At 50.5% G+C, this 21,280-nt stretch overlaps 1 protein-coding gene across 1 annotated transcript; it reads left to right on the top strand.

The window, feature by feature from the left end:
- The first annotated feature begins 393 nt into the window (after positions 1-393).
- On the top strand, positions 394-2,727 carry OLIG1 (oligodendrocyte transcription factor 1). The gene has a single exon (XM_023238796.2). It carries the CDS (start codon positions 513-515, stop codon positions 1,329-1,331), a length of 819 nt encoding a protein of 272 aa, XP_023094564.1. The 5' UTR covers positions 394-512; the 3' UTR covers positions 1,332-2,727.
- The last annotated feature ends 18,553 nt before the right edge of the window (positions 2,728-21,280 follow it).

The raw sequence follows: 21,280 nt of genomic DNA, 5'->3' as shown, positions 1-21,280 counted from the left end.
AACACTATGTGTACGTTACCATGGTTAAGGTAGCGTTGTGTTTATACAGGACTGCAATTAAATAAAAGGAATATGCATAATAAAGTAGGGGCAGGGAGGAGGAGGGGGTAGGCACACGACTTTTGGCCTCACCAGTGCAACCCGTTCTCCGGGCACCACCGCATTTCACCCGGAAAGGCGCGGTCCCTTCCTGCCGCTCTGGGGTCCCGTCCTGTGACTCCCTCACTGGCGCTCGCAATAACCTTCCAGGGCCGGGCTCACGGCACCTCCGCGCCGGCCCGAGGCGGGGCGGCCAATGAGCGCGCGTCTGGACTCGGCCTCGCGCCCCCATTGGCTGCGCCCAGCGACCCGCGGCCCCGCAGGTTCCCAAGCCGGTTTAAAGGGGTCGGAAGCGGCCCGCAGCCCCGCCATCGACTCCCCGCGCGCCGGCCCGCGGGGAGGGGCGGCCTGCCGCAGGGCCCACCCCGGGGCGTTACTGAAGGGCGCCCTCGGCCGCCCCCACCGCCCCCCAGATGTACTATGCGCTTTCCCAGGCGCGCGTGAACGCGGCCCCCGCGACCATGCTGCGGCCACAGCGGCCCGGAGACGTGCAGCTCGGGGCCTCCCTGTACGAGCTGGTGGGCTACCGGCAGCCGCCTTCCTCCTCCTCCTCCTCCTCCTCTTCCACGTCCTCCTCCTCCACGACGGCCCCCGTCCTCCCCAAGGCGGCGCGCGAGAAGCCGGAGGCGCCGGCCGAGCAGCTGGGTAGCGGAGCGGGGCCCGGCGCGCACGCGGGCGGCGGCTCCCGGGCGGACGCCAAAGAGGAGCAGCAACAGCAGCTGCGGCGCAAGATCAACAGCCGCGAGCGGAAGCGCATGCAGGACCTGAACCTGGCCATGGACGCGCTGCGCGAGGTCATCCTGCCCTACTCGGCGGCGCACTGCCAGGGCGCGCCTGGCCGCAAGCTTTCCAAGATCGCCACGCTGCTGCTCGCCCGCAACTATATCCTGCTGCTGGGTAGCTCGCTGCAGGAGCTGCGCCGCGCGCTGGGCGAGGGCGCCGGGCCCGCGGCGCCGCGCCTGCTGCTGGCCGGCCTGCCCCTGCTGGCCGCCGCGCCCGGCTCGGTGCTGCTGGCGCCCGGCGCCGTGGGGCCTCCCGACGCGCTGCGCCCGGCCAAGTACCTGTCGCTGGCGCTGGACGAGCCGCCGTGCGGCCAGTTCGCGCTCCCCGGCGGCGGCGCGGGCGGCGGCGCGGCCGGCCCGGGCCTCTGCACCTGCGCGGTCTGCAAGTTCCCGCACCTCGTCCCCGCCGGCCTGGGCCTGGCCGCCGTGCAGGCACAGTTTTCCAAGTGAGGGCCCGCCCGGGCCCGGGGCGCTACCTCGGCCCGGCGTCCTGCCACCCCGCTTCTCCGCGCCCCCGCGCCCCGCACCCGGGGACAGCCGGGCGGGGCACGGAGGACACTTCCAACCTTCTCGCCCAGAGGAAGGGACTGTGGGGCGCCCCCTTCCCCGCCCCCACCCTGGGGAAATGAAAGTGACGCGAGCGGGTGTTCGACGGAGCGTCGGGGCCGTTTGGGGTTCTGAGTGGATTCCAGCTTCTTTGGGCAGCAGGGGCGCGCCCCCAACCCCCCCCCCACTCTTGCCCAGCGTCGGTCTCCCCCGGTCCGGGAGTCGTGCGCTAGGTGGGGGGTGGCGCGGATTTTCAGGCACAGCGCGGCTTGCTCTGGGGGAGTCAGGAGGCCGGTCCCAGCGCCAAGGCTCAAAGAGGCGACACCTGCCAAGTCAGGGGACCGAGTGGCCGCTCTCCGAGGGCAGGGAAAGAGTTCTTTTCCTTCTCCCCAACCAGAGGCCACAGGCACCCTGGTTCCCACCAGCCGAGGCCTGTCAGAGAAGGCTGCCCGACCTCAGGAAGCCGGGAATAACCAATTAGTCCGCGCAGACGGTCCCGGGCTTAGCAGAAGGACTGACCCTCGGCGGCAGCCGGACGGTTGGCCTCGCGGTGCGGCGGGAGGCGGCGATGATAACGCCAGGGTCGTTGGGGGTGCTGGGCTGGGCAGTCGGTCCGCTTTTGTACCCTGACTGTTAGAGTGCGATTTTTGAGAATCGCGTAACCAGGGGTTTTGTTGCGGAGATTACTCGCTCTTAAATCCTGGGATCTTCTTTAAAAGGCCGTTTAGAACTTGAGATTCACCAGTTTGTTTCCCCTTCCCCAAAGGTAGCGTCACCAACCTTTGCGCTTGCTTAAAAACAAAAACCAAGCACGTTTGACGCAGGCGGCGGTCTCTAAATGGGTCTAAAATAGGTAACAAGGCCCTTCGCAGTCGCCCGCGCGTCTTGTCCGAAAGCACGATCGCTAATTAACGTTCTCATTTCAAGACGCGGAGGAGGATCTGACCCCCCAACCGGCGGCGGCGGCTCGGCGGGTCCCCGCTGCGGTGGCGGCGATGGCGGGATGGCGCTTTCTGGGCTGCCCCTTTGCGTGAGGGGTCCTTGAAAAGCGCTCTGGGCAGGCCTTCTCGCAGCTTTACAGTTGAAACACTGCATAGATGACCCGTCTTGATTTGTTACAGACGTTAACAAATTATTGCACCCAAGATTATTTTACGATCTTTCAGCAGCTTGCTTTGAATTCTGTGTTTAAGGTTTTGGTTGTTGGTAGTAGCCGAATTTAACTGGCATTTTATTTTATCTCTAACGTTGTTTACTTGCTCTGTGAAGAATCCACAAAATAAAATGTTTAAAGACCTTACGTTTCCCCCCTCCCCGCTAATTTGTTTGTTAAGAAAAATGCCCCGGTGCGTGGATGGATTCAGAACCCGGGGATGAAGTCGGTGGTTAAATACGACCGGGTTCCAGAGTTTTTAAACTTGGCTTCCTGATTTGGAAAATAATTCAGTGAACAGGCGACTGCTTGTCAAGTTCAGGCATCAGGCAGAAATCTAAGGACCCCACCGAAGGTGAGTGGGTGGAGTTAGCTCTTAGCCAGGTTTGGGAGATGGGTCTCTTGACTACAAGTTCCTCCTCTAAAAATGAGTTGATTTATTCATTTTTATATGTTTATTTCTTTATTTTGACAGAGAGAGAGAGAGAGAGAGAGAGAGAGAGAGAGAGAGCAGGGGAGGGGCAGAGAGAGAGGGAGACAGAGAGTCTGAAGCAGGCTCCTTGCTGTCAGTGCAGAGCCCCATGTGGGGCTCGAACTCACCACCCCTGAGCTCATGACCTGAGGCTTAACGGACTGAGCCACCCAGGTGCCCCTAAAAATGAGTTTAAAAATACATTGATCGTAAAATTATTTTGTATGTTACCGTTTTTCTCAAAAATCCACCTTTTCTATTTCAGTGGATAGAAGCTTAAACAGTATCATACATGGCTCTCCCACGTATTACATGGGCTCTCCCCCATTCTTTATATAAGTTTGGAGTGGTCTCCTCTGAAATCATGACCTTGGACATCGCTCTATTCTGAGAGGTGAAAAAGCTCCTCTGTGTGATTGGTGATATTGCAAAGAACCTTGAATAGTGATTTGTTCCCATGCAATATTTAAACATTTCGTAGTTGTTGATGAAATCCAACCACTGCTTAAAGGCAGAGGTTTAAGAGAGGAGAAGGTGTCCCCTTTAACCTGCAGAAAATGAAAGTAACCCCATGGGGTGACTTAATTTTATCCATGTTGGTTTATCTGAGGTACGTACACACATTGGGGTGATGAGCATTCATTCGGAGAACGTGTTGGGGGGGGGTGCGGAATGCTAGAAAGATCGAATTGCTTTCCTCACCATTTCAGTTAAATGTCTGTTTCCTTACAGAGGAAGCAGGAGAGGACATGAGAGAAAGAAGCTGTATTCACCAACCCGTTTCGGGAAAGCGTCTCTCATTCTTCTTAGACTCCACCATCAGAAAAGTCAACAGGCTTTTGTAATAAGTAAATTTGAATCCGGGTTTTCTGTTTCTTTAATGCCCGTCCTGGCTTGACCTCGCAGCTTGACAAGGTCCCAAAGGAAAAGTAAAAATCAACAACTAAATCAAAATCAAATCAGGTCCTCCCTGAAAAAAAAAAAAAAAAAAAAAAACCATTCTGAGAGATTGGAAGTAAACAGTTCTTCCCACAGTCCCAACTCCATGACCTAAATGCCATCATCATTCCAAAAAGCATTTCCAAAAGACACAGGAACATTCAGGGCAGAGAAGCGGGTGTGTGGTCTCCCTCCTATCTCTACTTATAAATTGGAGCGAGTACCCATGGCTTAAATAAGTTCTCTGCCTGCACCTAGCATCTATTAGCCATTGCACCAAGCAAGATTTGCAGCCTCGCCCCTTATACGGAGCTTACATCCTGAAAAATGGCATCAGTGAGTATTCAAGAGTCCCGTAGAATGAAACGGGGGAAAGAAAGTAATTATATACAGTGTCAGTAACACAAAGTTAGTCCTCTCAACAAATTCTATGGCAGGTGTAGTGTTTAAGCCTAGACATGTATGTTATAGAGTGTGGAGCTGTTGGATCAAATCTGCAGTGCCGTGTCCCATGTGTAAGGGAGCTAGCTGATGTGCCCACCTCACTTGATTTTAGCCAGAGTGAGCTTTTTGAAGAAGGAACCAATTTAACCTGCTCTTTGAAGAGGTTGGGAAAGAAGAAAAGGAATAAGGCAGGCTCCTTAATGAAAGGTACATCGGGCCTCAGAAGCAAGATGAGAAAGAACATGTGACTAGCTGCCCAAAGGGTCCCTGCGCCCAGCCCAACACCAACATGCAATCGCGGTGATTAGAGTGAGAGAAACGTAAGGGGTAAATACACGAGGCCCTGCGACGTTGTTATACGTATAAGTATACGTTATCCGTATACGTACGGAGGCCAGGTGGGCAATCAGTAAACAGCAGACCAAATGCACCATGGGATTGACCTAGCCCGTAGCGATGGTCTGTTTACAGATGTTCTCCTCTAAGGGACACGGATTACGGCAGGTATGAAAATGTCACCTTGAGAAACATATGACTTAGGCGGTAAATGTCCCCATGAAGGAAGAGGGCCACTCCAAGCATGGGAAGCACGTCAATCTTCCGAAGGTCAGATTATCGACAAAACTGCTTTCACGTGCCCGTCTGGTTCGGGTCACCCACCTAGCCTTTGTGGACTTTTTCTGGTATGCAGGAGGGGCTGGGTCCATGTTAATGGTCAATACTCAGAGCCCCAGCCTGCTAGCCAGACCTCCTAGAAGCCAGCAAGAGAAAAGGCTTTTCTTTCTGCCACACAAGAACGCTCCATGACCTTGAGAACAAGGTGATGTTTAGGTGATGTTCGTTGAGAACAAGGTGATGTTTAGGAAGAGCCACGAAAAACCGATGCCTTTTCTCACCATGGCGCAGAGCACATCTACTGGGAAAGTGCACCCCTTCCAGAAGGCACCGTCAGGCTCACTCACTACCCCTTCCATTTCTGCACCCTCGGTAAGCATTCAATAAGGGGATCACCGCCTCTACCGAAGTAGGCTCAAGAAGCAAACGTCTGAAAAATGGCGTGTTTTTTCCAAAACTACAAATTCACTTTTATCAAGCCGATTTTAGTTGTAGGGAAATTTTTTTTTTTCCAAGCAGCGCCCAGCTTCTCCTCCCAAATTGAAGATGTAAAACAAACAAACAAAAAAAAGTAGAAAGCCATTCCTCTATCTACACACAGACGAGCCTCATTATTGATGGAGACCTTGCAGACGGCTTCAAGCACTTCCCATTCCGTCCCTTCTAACTAAGCCCAGCATAAAAGCTGAGATGTCTGATCAGAAATGAAGCCAAATTCTTTCTGTCCACATGGGATTAGCTGCCCCATCAGAGAACTTTCCCCTTTGTGTCCGGCTAATACCGAAAGGCCAGAGCTCAGGCTGTGTGAGCCCAAGACAATCAGGTCAATAGTCCGCGCCCTTAAACACTACAGGCTGCCTGATGCTGGGGGGGGGGGGGGGGGGGGGGAAGGGGGAGGATTACCTGGCTTGAAAGCAAAGGGAGTGCATTTCTCCCTCACTCAGACTTCGTCAATGACCACAGAGGACAGAACATGCAGGTGGGCGCCTGTCCGGGACAAAGGCCACAAGTGCCAGATCATATCTCTCAATCCCACAGAGTGCTCATGGAGTAAGAGAACTCCGGGGTCATCTGTCCACCCTCCTCCCCGCTGAATAAGGCACCTGAGGCCTGGGAAATTCAGGAGACAGGCTTAAGGCCACACAGGTAGCCAGGGACCAGTACCTGCTTGGGGGAGGCAGAAGCTACTTCCTTGGTTTGCCTTGGTGGGACCAGAATGTCCCGGAAACAGCAATTGTGGCAAGAGACGAACACGTTCTTCGCGCCTCCCGGAAAATCTGTGGCCTTTGGCCATTTCCAGCGTCTCTGGCTCGGCTCTCGGTCTGCCCCTAAGGAGTGGCATCCAGGAAAGGCAGCCGCAGGGCCAATCCCCTGCCAGGTGCCCGGCTGCAGTTCGGTCACCTGAACTTTCTCCGGCAGCCTTGCCCCCCCAGCCCCGAGGGAGGCCCAGACCGGGGACAGAGAGCGGCAGAGGCGAAGCAAATCCTTTGAGAGAGAGAGCGTCTGATGGTTACATGTTTGTCATCGGGGTTTCAGAAAGCAAACCTTGCAGAAGGGAAGGGAGCAGCCACCTGGCAGGCAAGGCCAGCGGGCTGAAAGGGAAAACGGTGTCTTGGGGGCTCTCTCTTTTGCGGGGTCCCTCAGGGTTTCCACGTAGACGCTCAGTGTTCTGATGCTGATGGGCCCCGATTTTCTCAACAACGGGAGCATCTTTTTTTTTTTTTTTTTGGCCAAGTGTAAGCCCTGGCTGCCACCAAACCCCGGGATAGAGGACAGGGCATCCCTGACGGTGGGCGCGGCACGTGAAGCACCAGCCACAGGTAGGTGACTGGACCCGGGGAGAAAACGCTCGCTGGAGGTGGGGAGCCCTGGGATCAGGAAAGGCGGTTGTGTCCCAAGGAATCCGGGCACCTCCTAAGAGGATGACAAAGCGGTAACAACCAAGAGACTCCAAACTAACAAGATCAGAGTAGGACCCTCATCTGGGGAACGAGAGAGAGAAGGAGAAGCTCATTCAGCTGGGGGCAGGCAGGTGGGAAGGTAGACCAGCTCATAGCAGAGGTGGCCGCGTATCGCAGCTAGGAATACCCACGGTAATGGCCTTGGCCGGAGCTAACGCTGTGTTTATCAGGGGCCAAGCAACGGCCTAAGCGTTTTACATGCGCGACTTCATTTCGTGGCACGAGGATTACACCAGTTCACAGATAAGAACGCTGAAGCACGAGGAGGTAAATGCTCAGGAAGCGGAGGCTGGTTGAGGGAGGTCATAGAAGCCAGACGCTGAAAGAAATCAAGATTTGTCTGGAAGAGGGAGACGCCCTCTCCCCGCCCCCCCCCCCCCGGCCCCCGTGGGTCGTCCTCCCTAAATGCCCTTCCTCCTCCTCAGCAGTCAAGGCTGTGGTTCTCCCACCTGCCTCTTCATCCAGCTTTGCATCAGGTCGATATTACTCGGAACGCATCTAATCAATGTGATGGCGAGGTTTCACTGTGTCCCAGCCCACAGTCGTTTCCAATGTTTCCAGCTCTGGTGGCGGCCGATGTAAGGAAAGACAGCACTGAGACGCAGGGATGTGGCTGGGGCGGAAGACAGTGGCCACGTAGCCTGCACCTTTGAACACATTATGTGCCCCCGGTCCTTCCATCACAGCGAGCATCCAGGCAAAAAACGAAAAGCAAAACCGAAGGAAAAAAAAAAAAAAGGTTTTCACGGTAGTGATCGTTAAGTATCGTCCAATTCAGACCTTAAGAAATATTTTGCGCAGATGAAGAACGGGTAAAGAAAACGTTTGAAGATAATTTGTTGTCGTTTTCTCCACCTTACCGGTTAAGGGGAGTGTTCTGTCATTACTGTCTTTGTTCTGTTTCTTTGCTTGCCCCTGGCAGTTTTAGTGATGATCTTCCCCACAGTCTTGGCTCTTGACAGTCTTGTGCTCCGTCAGGGACAGTCGTGGCCAGGAGGTAAACGCCACAATTCTCACTGCACTCACCGCCAGTGGAGGAAAAAAAAAAAAAAAAAAAAAGCTGGACGCGGCAGCACCCCCTCTAATAGACAACTTTTAGGGACACCTGGTTGGCTCAGTCGGTAGAGCATGTGACTCTTGATCTTGGTGTTGTGAGTCCAAGACCCGCGTAGGGCGTGGAGCCTACTTAAAAAAAAAAAAAAAACTCCCCCCCTAAAAATAATAAAATAAATTATAGTAGACAACTTCTTAAAAATTTTTTAACGTTTATTGATTATTGAGAGACAGAGTGTGAGCAGGAGAGGGGCAGAGAGAGAGGGAGACACAGCATCGGAAGCAGGCTCCAGGCTCCGAGCTGTCGGCACAGAGCCCGACGCGGGGCTCGAACGCACACATCGCAGGATCATGACCTGAGCGGAAGTTGGTCGCTTAACCGAGCCACCCGGGCGCCCCTAGACAACTTTTGATATCACTCGTGACCGTGGAATCCATGGCTCTAAGGGCTTTGAGGGCACCAAGAAGGTGACCTTTGGTCTTTTATATTCACACAGACCCACAGCAACTCAGATGGAGAGTCGTTAGCTCCCATCACAGACCTGCCTGCTGGGGCAGCAGGGTGGGAGAGGCGGGGGGCGGGGGGCGGGGGCAGAGGCTGCTGGTGGTGCTAGACCCCCATCCACGGGAAAGACAGGAGAAAGGAATCACTTCATTCTCCCTCCGCTCCTGGGAACCCGTGCTGTGCTCCGGGGCGATCGAGTTCCGGTCCCCTCTCCCATCCTCCTCCCTGCCCTCCTTTCTTCTCCTCCCCGTGAAGCCTTGATGTGCACTGCCCATTGGCTGTGCCTTGCTAGTGCTCCCTCCACTCGCCGGCCCCCTGACCTTGAATGGGCCACTTGCGCCTTTGGATCTCTGAGATCTGGTCGTCTCAGGACCCTCCTCACGGGACACAAATGGGGCACTGCGTGTAAACCGTTAGCACGGCGCCTGTTGTAGTGGGGATTTCTTTCCCATGCAATTCATTCCACTGGCGAGAAATACGTGACTTACATGACTCTGTGTACTGCGAATGGTTGTTTAGAAAGCCACGGCGGGCTCGCAACCATTTCCGTCTTCTCTTGCAATTTATGGATAGGCCCAGGGCAACGGCATTGATGGTGCCAGGTAGAAATCTGTCTGAAATGAGCAAAGCTGTCTTCCCCTCCACCCCCAGCTCCTCCTGGCTGTAACTTGCACCTGCTGGCGTCCTTTGTGGGGTTTCTTCTATGGAATCCAACGCTAGCTTCGTCCTTCCAAGCTGAGCCTCCACGGAGGCCAAAATGCTTCTCCAGGGTAGAGGGGGAGGGAGGACACTGGGATTTTCGTCCTCCTCACCTCTTGACTAGTAGACAATGAGTCCCTCATTGTCCCAACATTTCAGCTGTTTTGGTCACAGAGGCCACAAGCTGACTGGATGAGCTTCTCCACCCCCCCCCACCCCCCTGCCCTGCATAGCGTCAGCTCAGGACAGCTCCAAACAGTATCAACTCATTTTGTGGCGAGTGGCATAAACACCAGGCTGGGTGAATGAAATCACTGACTGAGTCATCCTCTGGGCACCCAGGCTGAAGAGAACTCAGCTGGGCCTGGGATAGGCTCCCTGCAAGGTGCTGGCCCTTCCCGCCAGTGAGACAGGGGTGGGGCTGAGGAGGCCTCGTCTGCACTTCTCCCGGTGGCTGCCTGCCGGGTGCCAGGACGGCCCTCGGGTCTCAGAAGAGTGTCTGTGTTCGTGGGATGGTGCCTAAAGCAGATTTCTAGAGCAGGAATGTGCCTCAATAGAAGCATTGGTTAAAATGAGGAAGGAAGGGAGGGAGGGAGGAAGGGAGGAAGGAAGGAAGGGAGGAAGAAAGGGAGGGAGGGAGGGAGGGAGGAAGGAAGGAAGTGAGGAAGGAAGGAAGGGAGGAAGGAAGGAAGGGAGGGAGGGAGGAAGGAAGGAAGGAAGGAAGTGAGGAAGGAAGGAAGGAAGGGAGGGAGGAAGGAAGGAAGGAAGGGAGGGAGGAAGGAAGGAAGGAAGGGAGGAAGGGAGGAAGGAAGGAAGTGAGGAAGGAAGTGAGGAAGGAAGGAAGGGAGGGAGGAAGGAAGGAAGGGAGGAAGGAAGGGAGGAAGGAAGGGAAGGAGGGAAGGAGGGAGGGAGGAAGGAAGGAAGGAAGGAAGGGAGGAAGGAAGGGAGGGAGGGAGGGAGGGAGGAAGAAAGGAAGGAAGGAAGGAAGGAAAAGAGGAAGGGAGGGAGGGAAAGAGGGAGGAAGGAAGGAAGGGAGGGAAGGAGGGAGGGAGGGAGGAAGGAAGGAAGGAAGGAAGGGAGGGAGGAAGTCTTATTAATATTTGAGTTTTCAATAGTAATTATGTTTGGTTCAAACTCATTAATCATAATTCTTTATAATATATATTATAATTATAATATTTTCATCTATTTCTTATCGTATTTATAATATACATTATAATTATTACCTACATCCATCCATCTTCAACCGGTCAACAACGCACAGACAGACAAAATATTCTCAGTAAGCAAATTTGTCTCACGAAGCGAAATACAGATTAGACCTGCTTTTTGCTACTTCGGCCTTATGAGGAACTACAGCATCGAGAAACAAGGAGGGCCAGGTTAGTGTGGGGCCAGTGTGGCACTTTCTTTGAAAGCAAAATTAAAAAAAAAAAATCAGTTAACACAGTAAAGAATATTTTAATACAATATTTTTAAAAATCAAAATTGATGCGGAAATACATGATGAACAAAGTATGAAAGGTTTAAATACAGACAGGACCGGCGTCCCTGATTTTTTTTTCCCCCTAGACTCCAGCACAGCAATGGAGGCAAGCCTCCTGACCCCCTCCCGGTTTGCAAAGGCCACTCCCATGTCACCCATGAGGCCACAGTGTCGTTCCTGGCCGGGATCCCAGGGTGGGGGTGAGGTAACAGGGGTGTAAGGGGCAGCGTTGACTCTAATCCCTGCTCCACCCTCCCTAGCTGTCTGTTCCCTTGTGCAGGTTTATACATGAGTTCTTTAAGCCTTTATATTCTCATCTGTAAGATGGGCCCAATAGTGGTGCTTACCTCCTCAGATTAAACGGTGCCCGTGAGCACAGCCGCAGCATTAGTGGTCAGCACTGTTAGTGAGCATTTTACTGGGCATGCTGTTTGGTGCCTGGCCTGTGCTAAGGGCTTGGGGTCGACAGTGGAGGGCAGCAGAGGGAATCCAGCCCAACAAGGGGGAAGGCGCCTGTGGAGCTGGGCTGAGCCGGTGCCCTGTGGTCAGCCCCGCTGAGCAGAACTTCCAGCCTCGATGTCTGAAGCCCTGCGGGGAGGGGGCACCTCCCTGGGCTGGACCCAGGTCTTCAGTCCTGGCTTTTTCCCCCTGGAGGGGTGTCACCTTGGCCTGGAAGCCTGGTGACTCCATGCAGGGAGTCCTGGGGTGGCCCTATCAGAGCACATTTGGACATTAAACATAAGGAGTCTTGGAACACGATCCCACAGCACCCCAGTGCTTAACTGGGTAACATAAAGGTGTTTTGTCTTCCGAGCAATCAATGCCTGATCCTTACACACTCCGGCCCAAACCCTCAACGCTGGGAGATGGTTCAGCAGGACAAGGGATAGACAGCCAGTCTTTGATGTCGTGGTTGTCCGCGAGTCTTTGAATGCAGTCAATGTTACACGGGTCAGATTTTTAAAATCAACACATGCATTTGAAAAATGTTTGCCGTGGCTTTCGAAAGAGCCATGCTTGGTTCTAATGCGGGCACGAGTAGCCTCTTCCAATGGAATGATCACCCCCACCCAAGAAAAAACTGGTTTAAGTTCATTTTTTAAATTAGAACACACACACACACACACACACACACACACAATTTGAAAAGAGCCCTTATGAGACTTTGTGAATTATACTTGGCCATCCTAGGTCAGACGACCTCCCCTGGTTCACAGCAATTGCAACAGTATTAAAAGCCTTTGAAACAAGATTCACAGGTAGTGGGTCCCAGCCCATGCCCCACACAGCATGGTAATAGCTCACAGGTGCCAAGATGGCTAATACACGATTTCTACCCCAGAATATTTCTTTTCTTCCTTTTTTAATTTTTTAAATGCTTATTTCTTTCTGAGAGAGAAAGAGAGAGACGAAGTGTGAGAGGGGGAGGGTCAGAGAGAGAGAGGAAGACACAGCATCGGAAACAAGCTCCGGGCTGTGAGCTGTCAGCACAGAGCCTGATGCGGGGCTCGAACTCACGAACCGTGAGATCATGACCCGAGCCGCAGTCAGACGCTTAACCGACTGAGCCACCCAGGCGCTCCATATACCTCAGAATACTTCTGAGAGAAACCGAGGGAAATTTTGAAACTGGCTGGAAAAAAAATTAAGCGAGTTCTTCGTGACTTTTTGAAATAATAAAAGGATTAGATGAGGCACGTAAATTAGACCATTTCACGAAGAATGCAGAAGAAAATAGGAATTGTCTATAATCTCACCACTCCGAGAAAGCAATGCCCTGCTATATATTGTTACAGATTTTCCTCTCAACAGAAGTATTATACACATAGGCCAATGCATGATACACATCAGAATTGAAATATACAAACTGTCTTGTAACCTGCTTTCTTCCCTTGACAATAGACTCTGGACAGCTTTCTCTGCCAATAAACACATTGGTGCATCACCATTTTGGCCTGGATTGCGTCGTGGTCTATTCTGAGACTGACCCAAGTAGCTCCCTGTGAGTGAACGTGAATTTCTCCCCTCGCTGTAAGTCCCGAAGTAATGAACATCCTTGTGCGCACGTCTGCAGGCCTTCTATCGGTTTATCCCAGGAAGATCCCTAGAGGTGGGGTCACACCCTGAAGGCCATCACATCGATAAGGCGTGTTGGCAAGTAGGTCCCTCCAGGAAGATAGGAGTGATTTACACTCTTACCCTCAGGGCCTAAGAACGTGTGTCCTGATAGCCTCCACGGCACTGGGTATTTTTTTTTGTAAAATATCGTATGTCTACTTGTTATTTTATGTCCTCTTATGACTCTAGAAACAACCCATGCTCACTGTAAAAATTTCAAACATCATCAGTGTATATAAAGTAAAAAAGGCAAACCATCCTCCCTAAAGCCTCCCCTTAGAGCCTCCCACCCTCAGGTAACCCGATGGTATTTTTTTGAAATTTTCTTTTCGGGGGCGCCTGGGTGGCGCAGTCGGTTAAGCGTCCGACTTCAGCCCGGTCACGATCTCGCGGTCCGGGAGTTCGAGCCCCGCGTCAGGCTCTGGGCTGATGGCTCAGAGCCTGGAGCCTGTTTCCGATTCTGTGTCTCCCTCTCTCTCTGCCCCTCCCCCGTTCATGCTCTGTCTCTCTCTGTCCCAAAAATAAATAAAAAACGCTGAAAAAAAAGAAATGAAATTTTCTTTTCGATGCCTAGGCAGAAAAAAACAAACAAACCATTTTTTGCCTTCTTACGAAGATGGCGTTTTATTCAGGGTGTTTTGTTTATTTTTTCTTTCATTTTTTTTTCTTTTTTTTTAATGTTTGTTTATTTTTGAGAGGGAAAGAATGTAGGGGAGGGGCAGAGGGGGGGGGCAGAGGATCCAAAGCAGTCTCTGTGATGACAGTAGTAAGCCTGACGTGGGGCTTGAACTCATGAACTATGAGATCATGACCTGAGCCAAAGTCGGATGCTCAACCAACTGAGCCACCCGGGTGCCCCAGTGGTGTTTGATTCAGTTGGTTTTGTACCTTGCTTTTTTCTTTCTGTGACTATAGATATACTGTGGCTTTCTTTTTATGTCCCTTATTAGATCTATCTATCTATCTACCTACCTATCTATCTATGTATCTATCATCTATCTATCAACACACACAGGTCTCATTTTTAGTGGCTGCCGAGTGTTCCACGGGATGGACATACGGTAAATCACTGCACCAGTTCCTTCCGGCCGAGCACTCTAGTTGTTTTCATTATTCGAATGAATTTCCTTGCTTATATATCTTTGCACGTGTACAGGACTTTCCTAAGATTGTTCCTAGAAAAACTCTTCCAGCCATAGTCAAATTAGCCTCCCAAGTAAACCTCCTGACTGACAACATAGACAGCACCTGTTTCCACAAGCATATTTAAACAGGGTCTAGTCGTTCACTGGGCAGAGGTACATTGTAGATGTGTCTTCTGGAAAGAGGGGAGAACCGGTCTGGCAAGGTTGTAAGAATTCTTTGCCACCTGCACTCACACAGGAGACTCAGCTGTCCTGTCTCCTCTCTCCCTCCTGTCTCACTCCACTCATGCTCATGTTTTTAAGGTTATGTTCAACATCCCCAGCAATATTTATGGTTCGTTCGTAACATAGGATCTGTACTAAATGACCCACCTTCTACCTGAATCAACCAGAGAATGGCCCACGCATACATAACTCACTTTTATGCGACTTTGGGATTTCTGATATCCACATCTATAAGAGAGGAACACATCTGTCCTTCATAACCCACCACTGGGGGACGGTCTGAAGACCCCAGTTCACCATTCCTGAACTGCTCCAAGCCTCTAATGTCCAGTGTGGCAACCACTGGACACACATAGCTATTGAGCAGTTGAAACGTGGCTATTGATGTAAAGCCACGAATGGAAGTGTGCTGTAGGCGTAGAAGGCACACATGCATTCTGAGCACTTAATGTAAAGAAAAAAATGTAAACTGTTCCACTAAGACGTTTATATTGATTATATGCTGATGTGGAAATATTCTGAACATACTAGTTAAATAAAACGTATTATTAAAATTAATTTTACCTGTTTCTTTTCATTTTTAACATGGCTACTGGAAAATTTAACATTGCACACACCTATATGTGTAGAGAAGAAAGTGGAAAATATAAGATCAAGTTTGGGTATTTGAAAATATAAAAAGTATAAAGTTAGGTCTGGGCATGAAAAGACAATGTTCATTATTTTCAAAAAATTCTAATGTTTATTTATTTTTGAGAGAAAGATACAGAGCATGAGCGGGGGAGGGACAGAGAGATTGGGAGACGCAGAATCCCCAGCAGGCTCCAGGCTCTGAGCCATCAGCCCAGAGCCCGACGCGGGGCTCGAGTACACGAACCGGGAGATCGCGACCTGAGTCAAAGTTGGAGCTTCACCGACGGAGCCACCCAAACACCCCAAAAGACGATGCTTAAATGCACAAGAGACACTTGGAAAGTAAAACGAATGAGGACACGTGATGTGCTTTTTGAGCTTTTCTTTTTTTTTCCTCATGTGCCAGCCCTGCATCTCTTTCTTAAAAATAAAGAAACAAATAAGCACAAATAAATAATAAATAAATAAATAGATAAAATAAGAAATGAAAGAAAAGATTCCATATACGTATGTGGCTTGAATTATACTTCTATTGGATAGCACCATTCTCAGCTGTCTTTCCCCCTGCGCATATACATCCAGACTTCATGGGCACTCGCACTCCTGCTCATGCTCTCTCTCTCTCTCTCTCTCTCTCTGTCCTTCCTTCAACTCAGCTCAGTAACCTCTTTTGCAGAAATCACTAGTTATTTCCCCCAGATAGTTGACACATGTCACTTGGCTGTCTGGTATATGAGCCATTGGTGCGCTCTGGCTCTCTGGGAAAAGAAGAAAGAAAAAAAGAAAGAAAACCGAGCCCTGATTTGTCGTGTTTGCTCCTTCCCCTGGTGTAAAGGCTCCCACCATGGCTCAGTCGAAGCCACCGCTGAGATGTCCCTGAAGCCAGAGCTGGGAAGAGGCTCACACAGGCGTTTGGGTGAGCCCGTACAGCTGGCTCCAGCTTAGCAATGACCATGAGTCCCCTTCCTGTTGGGGCTGCGTCTCCAGCCACTGCCACTCTGGAAGCCCCAGGTCGAGTATATTCCCTCCACCCGGCCCCGGGCACCCAGAGCTTGGGCTTGTGGTCTAGGCAACGTCAATCAGATGCCCCTGCCCGGGATGTTCCTCAGCCTCCGCATTGATTTGATGAGCTAGCCAATCTCCCTTGGCTAATTCCTTATCTGTCCGGTTAGGCGGAGTCTAACACCCAGACTCGCTGTTCACCTATAACAGTCAGGTAGTGTGATGTGACAGGTCATATGGCTGAAACACAGGGCAGATATGGGACCAGTTATGAGAGAGCTTCTAAAAGAGCACCTGAGTTCTGAATCATCAGGGGGCTTTGTCATCCTCTGGCCTGTCCAGAATTGAACGCAGGGACTCCAACCCATATTTATATATCCTTGCCCGTAGCAGTATTGTTCGCGATGGCCAAGCGGTAGAAGCAGCCCAGATGTCCATCCGCAGCTAAATGGATAAAATGCAATGTGTTTTTCACCCGAAAAAAAAAAGAAGGAAATTCTGATACATACAACAACACAGATGAACCTGGAAACGTTACACTTAGTGAAAGAAACCAGACACGATATTGTACTTCTACTTAACATGAGGTACCTATAGGGGTCAAATTCATAGAGCTAGAAAGCAGGATGGGGGGGCGGGGGCTGGGGGGGAGGGGGAGGGGGAGTTCGTGTGTAATGGGGACAGAGTTTCGGTTTGGGAAGATGAAAAGGTCTGGAGGTGGATAGTGGTGAGGGTTGCACAACAGTGTGAACGAACTTACCGCCCCTGAACTTGACACTTCAAAATAGTTACGAGAGTAAATTTTATGTTACGGGTATTTTCCCACAATAAAATTAATGTGTTAAAAACACCAGGCACATGTCTAGTTTTCCTTCCCAAAGAATTTTAGTGTGGGTATATACTACTATACTATCTATCTATCTATCTATCTATCATCTATCTTTTTTTTTTTTTGAGAGAGAGAGCGAGCTTGCACATGAGTTGGGGAGGGGCAGAGAGAGAGAGAGAGAGAGAGAATCCCAAACAGACTTTACACTCAGTGTGGAGCCCGATACAGGGCTTGATCTCATGACTGTGAGATCATGACCTGAGCCAAAATCAAGAATCGTGGACACTTAGCCAACTGAGCCACCCCAGAGCCCTATGTGTGTGGCTTCTAAAACTCCACAGATGAGTGCACCCGGTTGAGAATGACTGGGTCACAGTCATTCCAAACCAGAGGCGGCCCGTAGGGCGAAGGCAGCTGGAGGGATGTGTTGTTTGTCTGTTTTAGATGAATTAGTAGTTGCCAGCATTTGAAAATCAGATTTGTTACATCCAGAAAAAGACTGGCAGATATGGTCGCACTAGCCGAGTTTCTGCATGGCCCCAGGAGTTAGAGCTGAGGCCACAGTCTCCCAATCCCTTCCAGCGACCCCAGCCCGTCATCTGGTCTTTGAGGTCTCTGGGCTTACGACCCGCACTCTAAATGTGCAGGCTGACCGCAGCTGAGAGCTGCAATCCCTTTAAACTGTGCCTCTGTCTTCAGTTCACAAATCACCCCCAGGTTGATGGATAAATTGCTGTACTGGTCGCATAAGCCAAAGTGATCATGACAAATACCAAGGCTCAGTCCTTGCTATAACTTCCTTACTGATGCTCTGGGACAAAACTGGTTTGCTAAACTGTAAACTTGGGCTGTCTTTCCAACATTTAAACTCGGTTTGTCTTTTCTTTCTTTCTTTCTTTCTTTCTTTCTTTCTTTCTTTCTTTCTCTTTCTATTTTCTTTCTCTTCCTTCCTCCCTTCTTTCACCCTTTCTTTCTTTCCTTCTTTCTTTCTTTTCTTTCTTCCTTCCTTCCTTCCTTCCTTCCTTCCTTCCTTCCTTCCTTTCTTCTTTCTTTTCTTTCTTCCTTCCTTCCTTCCTTCCTTCCTTCCTTCCTTTCTTTCTTCTTTCTTTCTTTCTTTCTTTCTTTCTTTCTTTCTTCTTTCTTTCTTCCCGACTTAACATTTTTCAGTTGAACCAAATTCTTAAACTCAATCTTGGGTCTTATTTACGGAGGCATCCATTTCAAAGTAACCTGGGGTGCACAGCTGTCCTGTGGCCTGCAGGAGGTGACCAGATTGGGGGATGGGAGGGTGGTTAAGACAATGGATATAAAAATTATGGATACTTCTTTTTCACAAAGCAAAACCTGGGGTCTTGGGGCTCCTCCAAACCCCTCTGCAATGACCCCAGCTCCGTGCAGAAGGGTGGACCCTGTGTGTATGCAGAGTCAGGAGCCTGTCTGTATGCAAGGAGTCAGTGCAAGGAGTCAGGAGCCTGTGTGTATGCAAGGAGTTACCCTGGGAATAGCCGGAACAGGTTCAGCCAACAATAGCTGATATGCTCCCTGGAGGGGTAGGGACCCACAATGCCTCGCCTTAGCATTTGTAAACTAAAAAAGAAGGAGAAAGTTAATGCCAATTTTCTAATTTTTACTTTTCAGCCATCTCCCTTTTATTTTTTTTTATTTTTAATTTTAATGTTTATTTATTTTTGAGAGAGAGGGAGAGCGCAAGTGGGGAGGGGCAGAGAAAGAGAGGGAAACACAGAATCTGAAGCGGGTTCCAGGCTCCGAGCTGTCAGCGCAGAGTCCGAAGCCCGGCTCAAACCCACACCTGCGAGATCGTGTCCTGAGCTGGAGTCGGACGTTCAACCGACTGAGCACCCCCAGGCGCCCCTGTTTTTCAGCCATCTCCCTTTACCTGGAGAGCCCAGCGCTGCCTTCCTCTCCTGCCTGGAGATTGGCAGGGATTACGGAGACCACGATAAGTCGCTGCAATTTGTGGGTACAAAGCTGAGGTTGCGGGTACAGCACTTGCATGAGCTGTAAGTGCTTCATGACCCAGCGAGCCTCGAACCTCTCACTCGGTTTCCTGGGGTGGGTACAGCGCTCCCAGTTGGTCTGTGGGTCCATAAACATACGCACGTTTATTCTGACGCCTGATCTCACTCAGGCCCCGTGTGAGAGGGGCTCACAGGGCTCCCCGCAGGCCTGCAGAGGTGGGGGGGAGGGGGGCTCAAAGGGCTCCCCACAGGCCTATGGGGGTGGGGGCTTCAGATTCCACCGCCAGCCATCACTTGGGGTCTGTTCACACCACTTCTCAGAGACTGGGGGGGGGGTATAGAGCCCTGCAAGGCTTTTTTTTTTTTTTTTTTTTTTTAAAGCAGGTATTATTTACATCACAAAAGCAGACCAGATCACGCCATGTCATTTCAATGATATGAACAGGCTCACGATAGACAAAGTTTATCTTGGCAAAACGATCTTCCAGCTGGGCGGAAGCAAGTGCCTTAGCCGGGTGTTTTGTGAGACTGTGTTTGGGTGACACGGGCGGCTGACGCTTACACCTGGTTGGGGGTTTCTCCATCTGTCACAGAAAGCTCGGGAGTGCCTCCGACACGCCAACATATTGGCCAATACACGCCTGGCGTTCTGCTGAGAGCTTTTCATTAACATTTGTCAGGCCGATGAGCCCCATCCCCGCAGGCTGGAGTGCCAAACACACAGAATTCCCAGCTCCTTGGCCCCGCTATTCCCCAAGTCCTCTCTCACCTTTAGGTAACATTCTTGCCAACCCCTCCCTTCCCCGCCGCCCGCGTCCTGGCCACTTCCTCCCACCGGCCTGTCAACCTCAGCATCTCTGTCCTCCTCCATCTGCCACAACCCTACAAACCCTTCAGGGCTTGGCTCAGGTGTGGCTTCCTTCCAGACACCTCTCTGGATCACTCAGGCACCGGCGACTGCCTCTCTCTCTCTCTCCCCCCCCCTTCATAATTCCTCCTGCACAGCGATCGGATCTAAACCTACCTCTTTGCCTCCTCTGTGCCTGAACGTTATGCAAACCCTGAAAGAAATGTGAGAGGGAGAAGGAAGGGAAAACAGGACCGAGGTGGGTGGAGAAACAGAGGCAGGGGTGCTTTTAGAGTCAAGGAGTGAAAAGCAGTCGTAATCGAACGCTCCGATCGGGTGCACACCTGAAAACAAAATCCTGCCAGAAATGAAACAATTTCCCAGTTTTCTAAGGAATCTCTCTGATGGAATTTAAATATCGAGCCCCATACCAATGCTCCTCTGGCTACCGATTTTATGTTCTGAAATAAAGAAATGTGAGGATTTCTCAAAGTCTTTTTTTATACCCGGTAAATGCTTTAGGAGTCTTTTTTTTTTTTTTAAATCATACGTCTAACCCCACATCTTACTTAGCGTAAAGTAAGCTAGAACTAAAAACACCGGCTCCTACTCAATACGATAGCAGGTGTCATCATCGCTTAGAGGCAATGCAGATAAGATCAATGAGAGTGAACTCACCCAGGCATCAAGCTCAAAACTATTGAAACTGAGAGCTGACACCACAGCGGTATTATCTGCAAGGCCGAATCCCAGGACCGCGGGAGGAAGCGAACAGTATGATGTGACTTCTAACTGCTTTTCCTTGCTTATGGTTTCTCTCTCTTTCTTTTTTCCTGTTTTATTTATTTTTGAGACAGAGCGAGCGGGGGAGGGGCAGAGAGAGAAAGGGACACGGAAGCCGAAGCAGGCTCCAGGCTCCGGGCTGCCGGCACAGAGCCCGACGCGGGGCTCGAACTCACGGACCGCAAGGAAGATCATGACCTGAGCCGAAGTCGGTCGCTTAACCGACTGAGCCCCCCAGGCGTTACTTGCTCATGTTTTCTGAACCTGTTTGATAACCCGTTCTAGCAATGTGATGGCTGACCTGTCAAATGACAATTTGCGATTAACCCTCTTGACCTCCTTGCTTGTATTTTGATCTCCTTTTGGCCAAGTCCTTTTGGCGGTTCCTTGGGAACCGGCGTTCATGTTCCGCACCTCACTCGTGCGCGTACCTATCTCCTTGTGTGGGAGCCCTTGGGTAGCTACCCAGCTGACTAAACAGAAACTTCTAATCAATGAGTCCCCAAAACCGTGGTAGGACTCCTCTTTTCTTCTGAGAATTATACTTCCACAGAGGTTTCCCTACCAAAAGCAGTGAAATGTGATTTTTTTTTTCTGTAGCTTTTGCAAAACACCACTTGGGAAAGGTATAACAGGGCAACCTTGATCTCACTACTTAATTCTGTTTTTGATGATTTTTCCTGAGGAAAGAATACGACATGTCACTCGGTTACACTTAATCATTACATTAAAGTATATGGTATTGTATTAGATTATATTCTAGAAAAAATACAATAGGAAAATATAAACAGGCGAGAATAGGAAAAAATGTTATAATCAAAACTATCTCTGGCCCTTTCAGAATAAGAAAAAGCTGGAAACACCCTAAATGTCCAAAAATGTGAGATGGGGTTAAATAATTACAACAAAGTTATAGGATACAATTTCATGAAGTCACTGGGGGAAATTTTTTATAAGAATATTAA

Source organism: Felis catus, chromosome C2, assembly GCF_018350175.1.
Source record: "Felis catus isolate Fca126 chromosome C2, F.catus_Fca126_mat1.0, whole genome shotgun sequence".
Classification (NCBI taxonomy): Eukaryota; Metazoa; Chordata; class Mammalia; order Carnivora; family Felidae; genus Felis; species Felis catus.
This window is presented reverse-complemented; position numbering and strand designations above follow the sequence as displayed.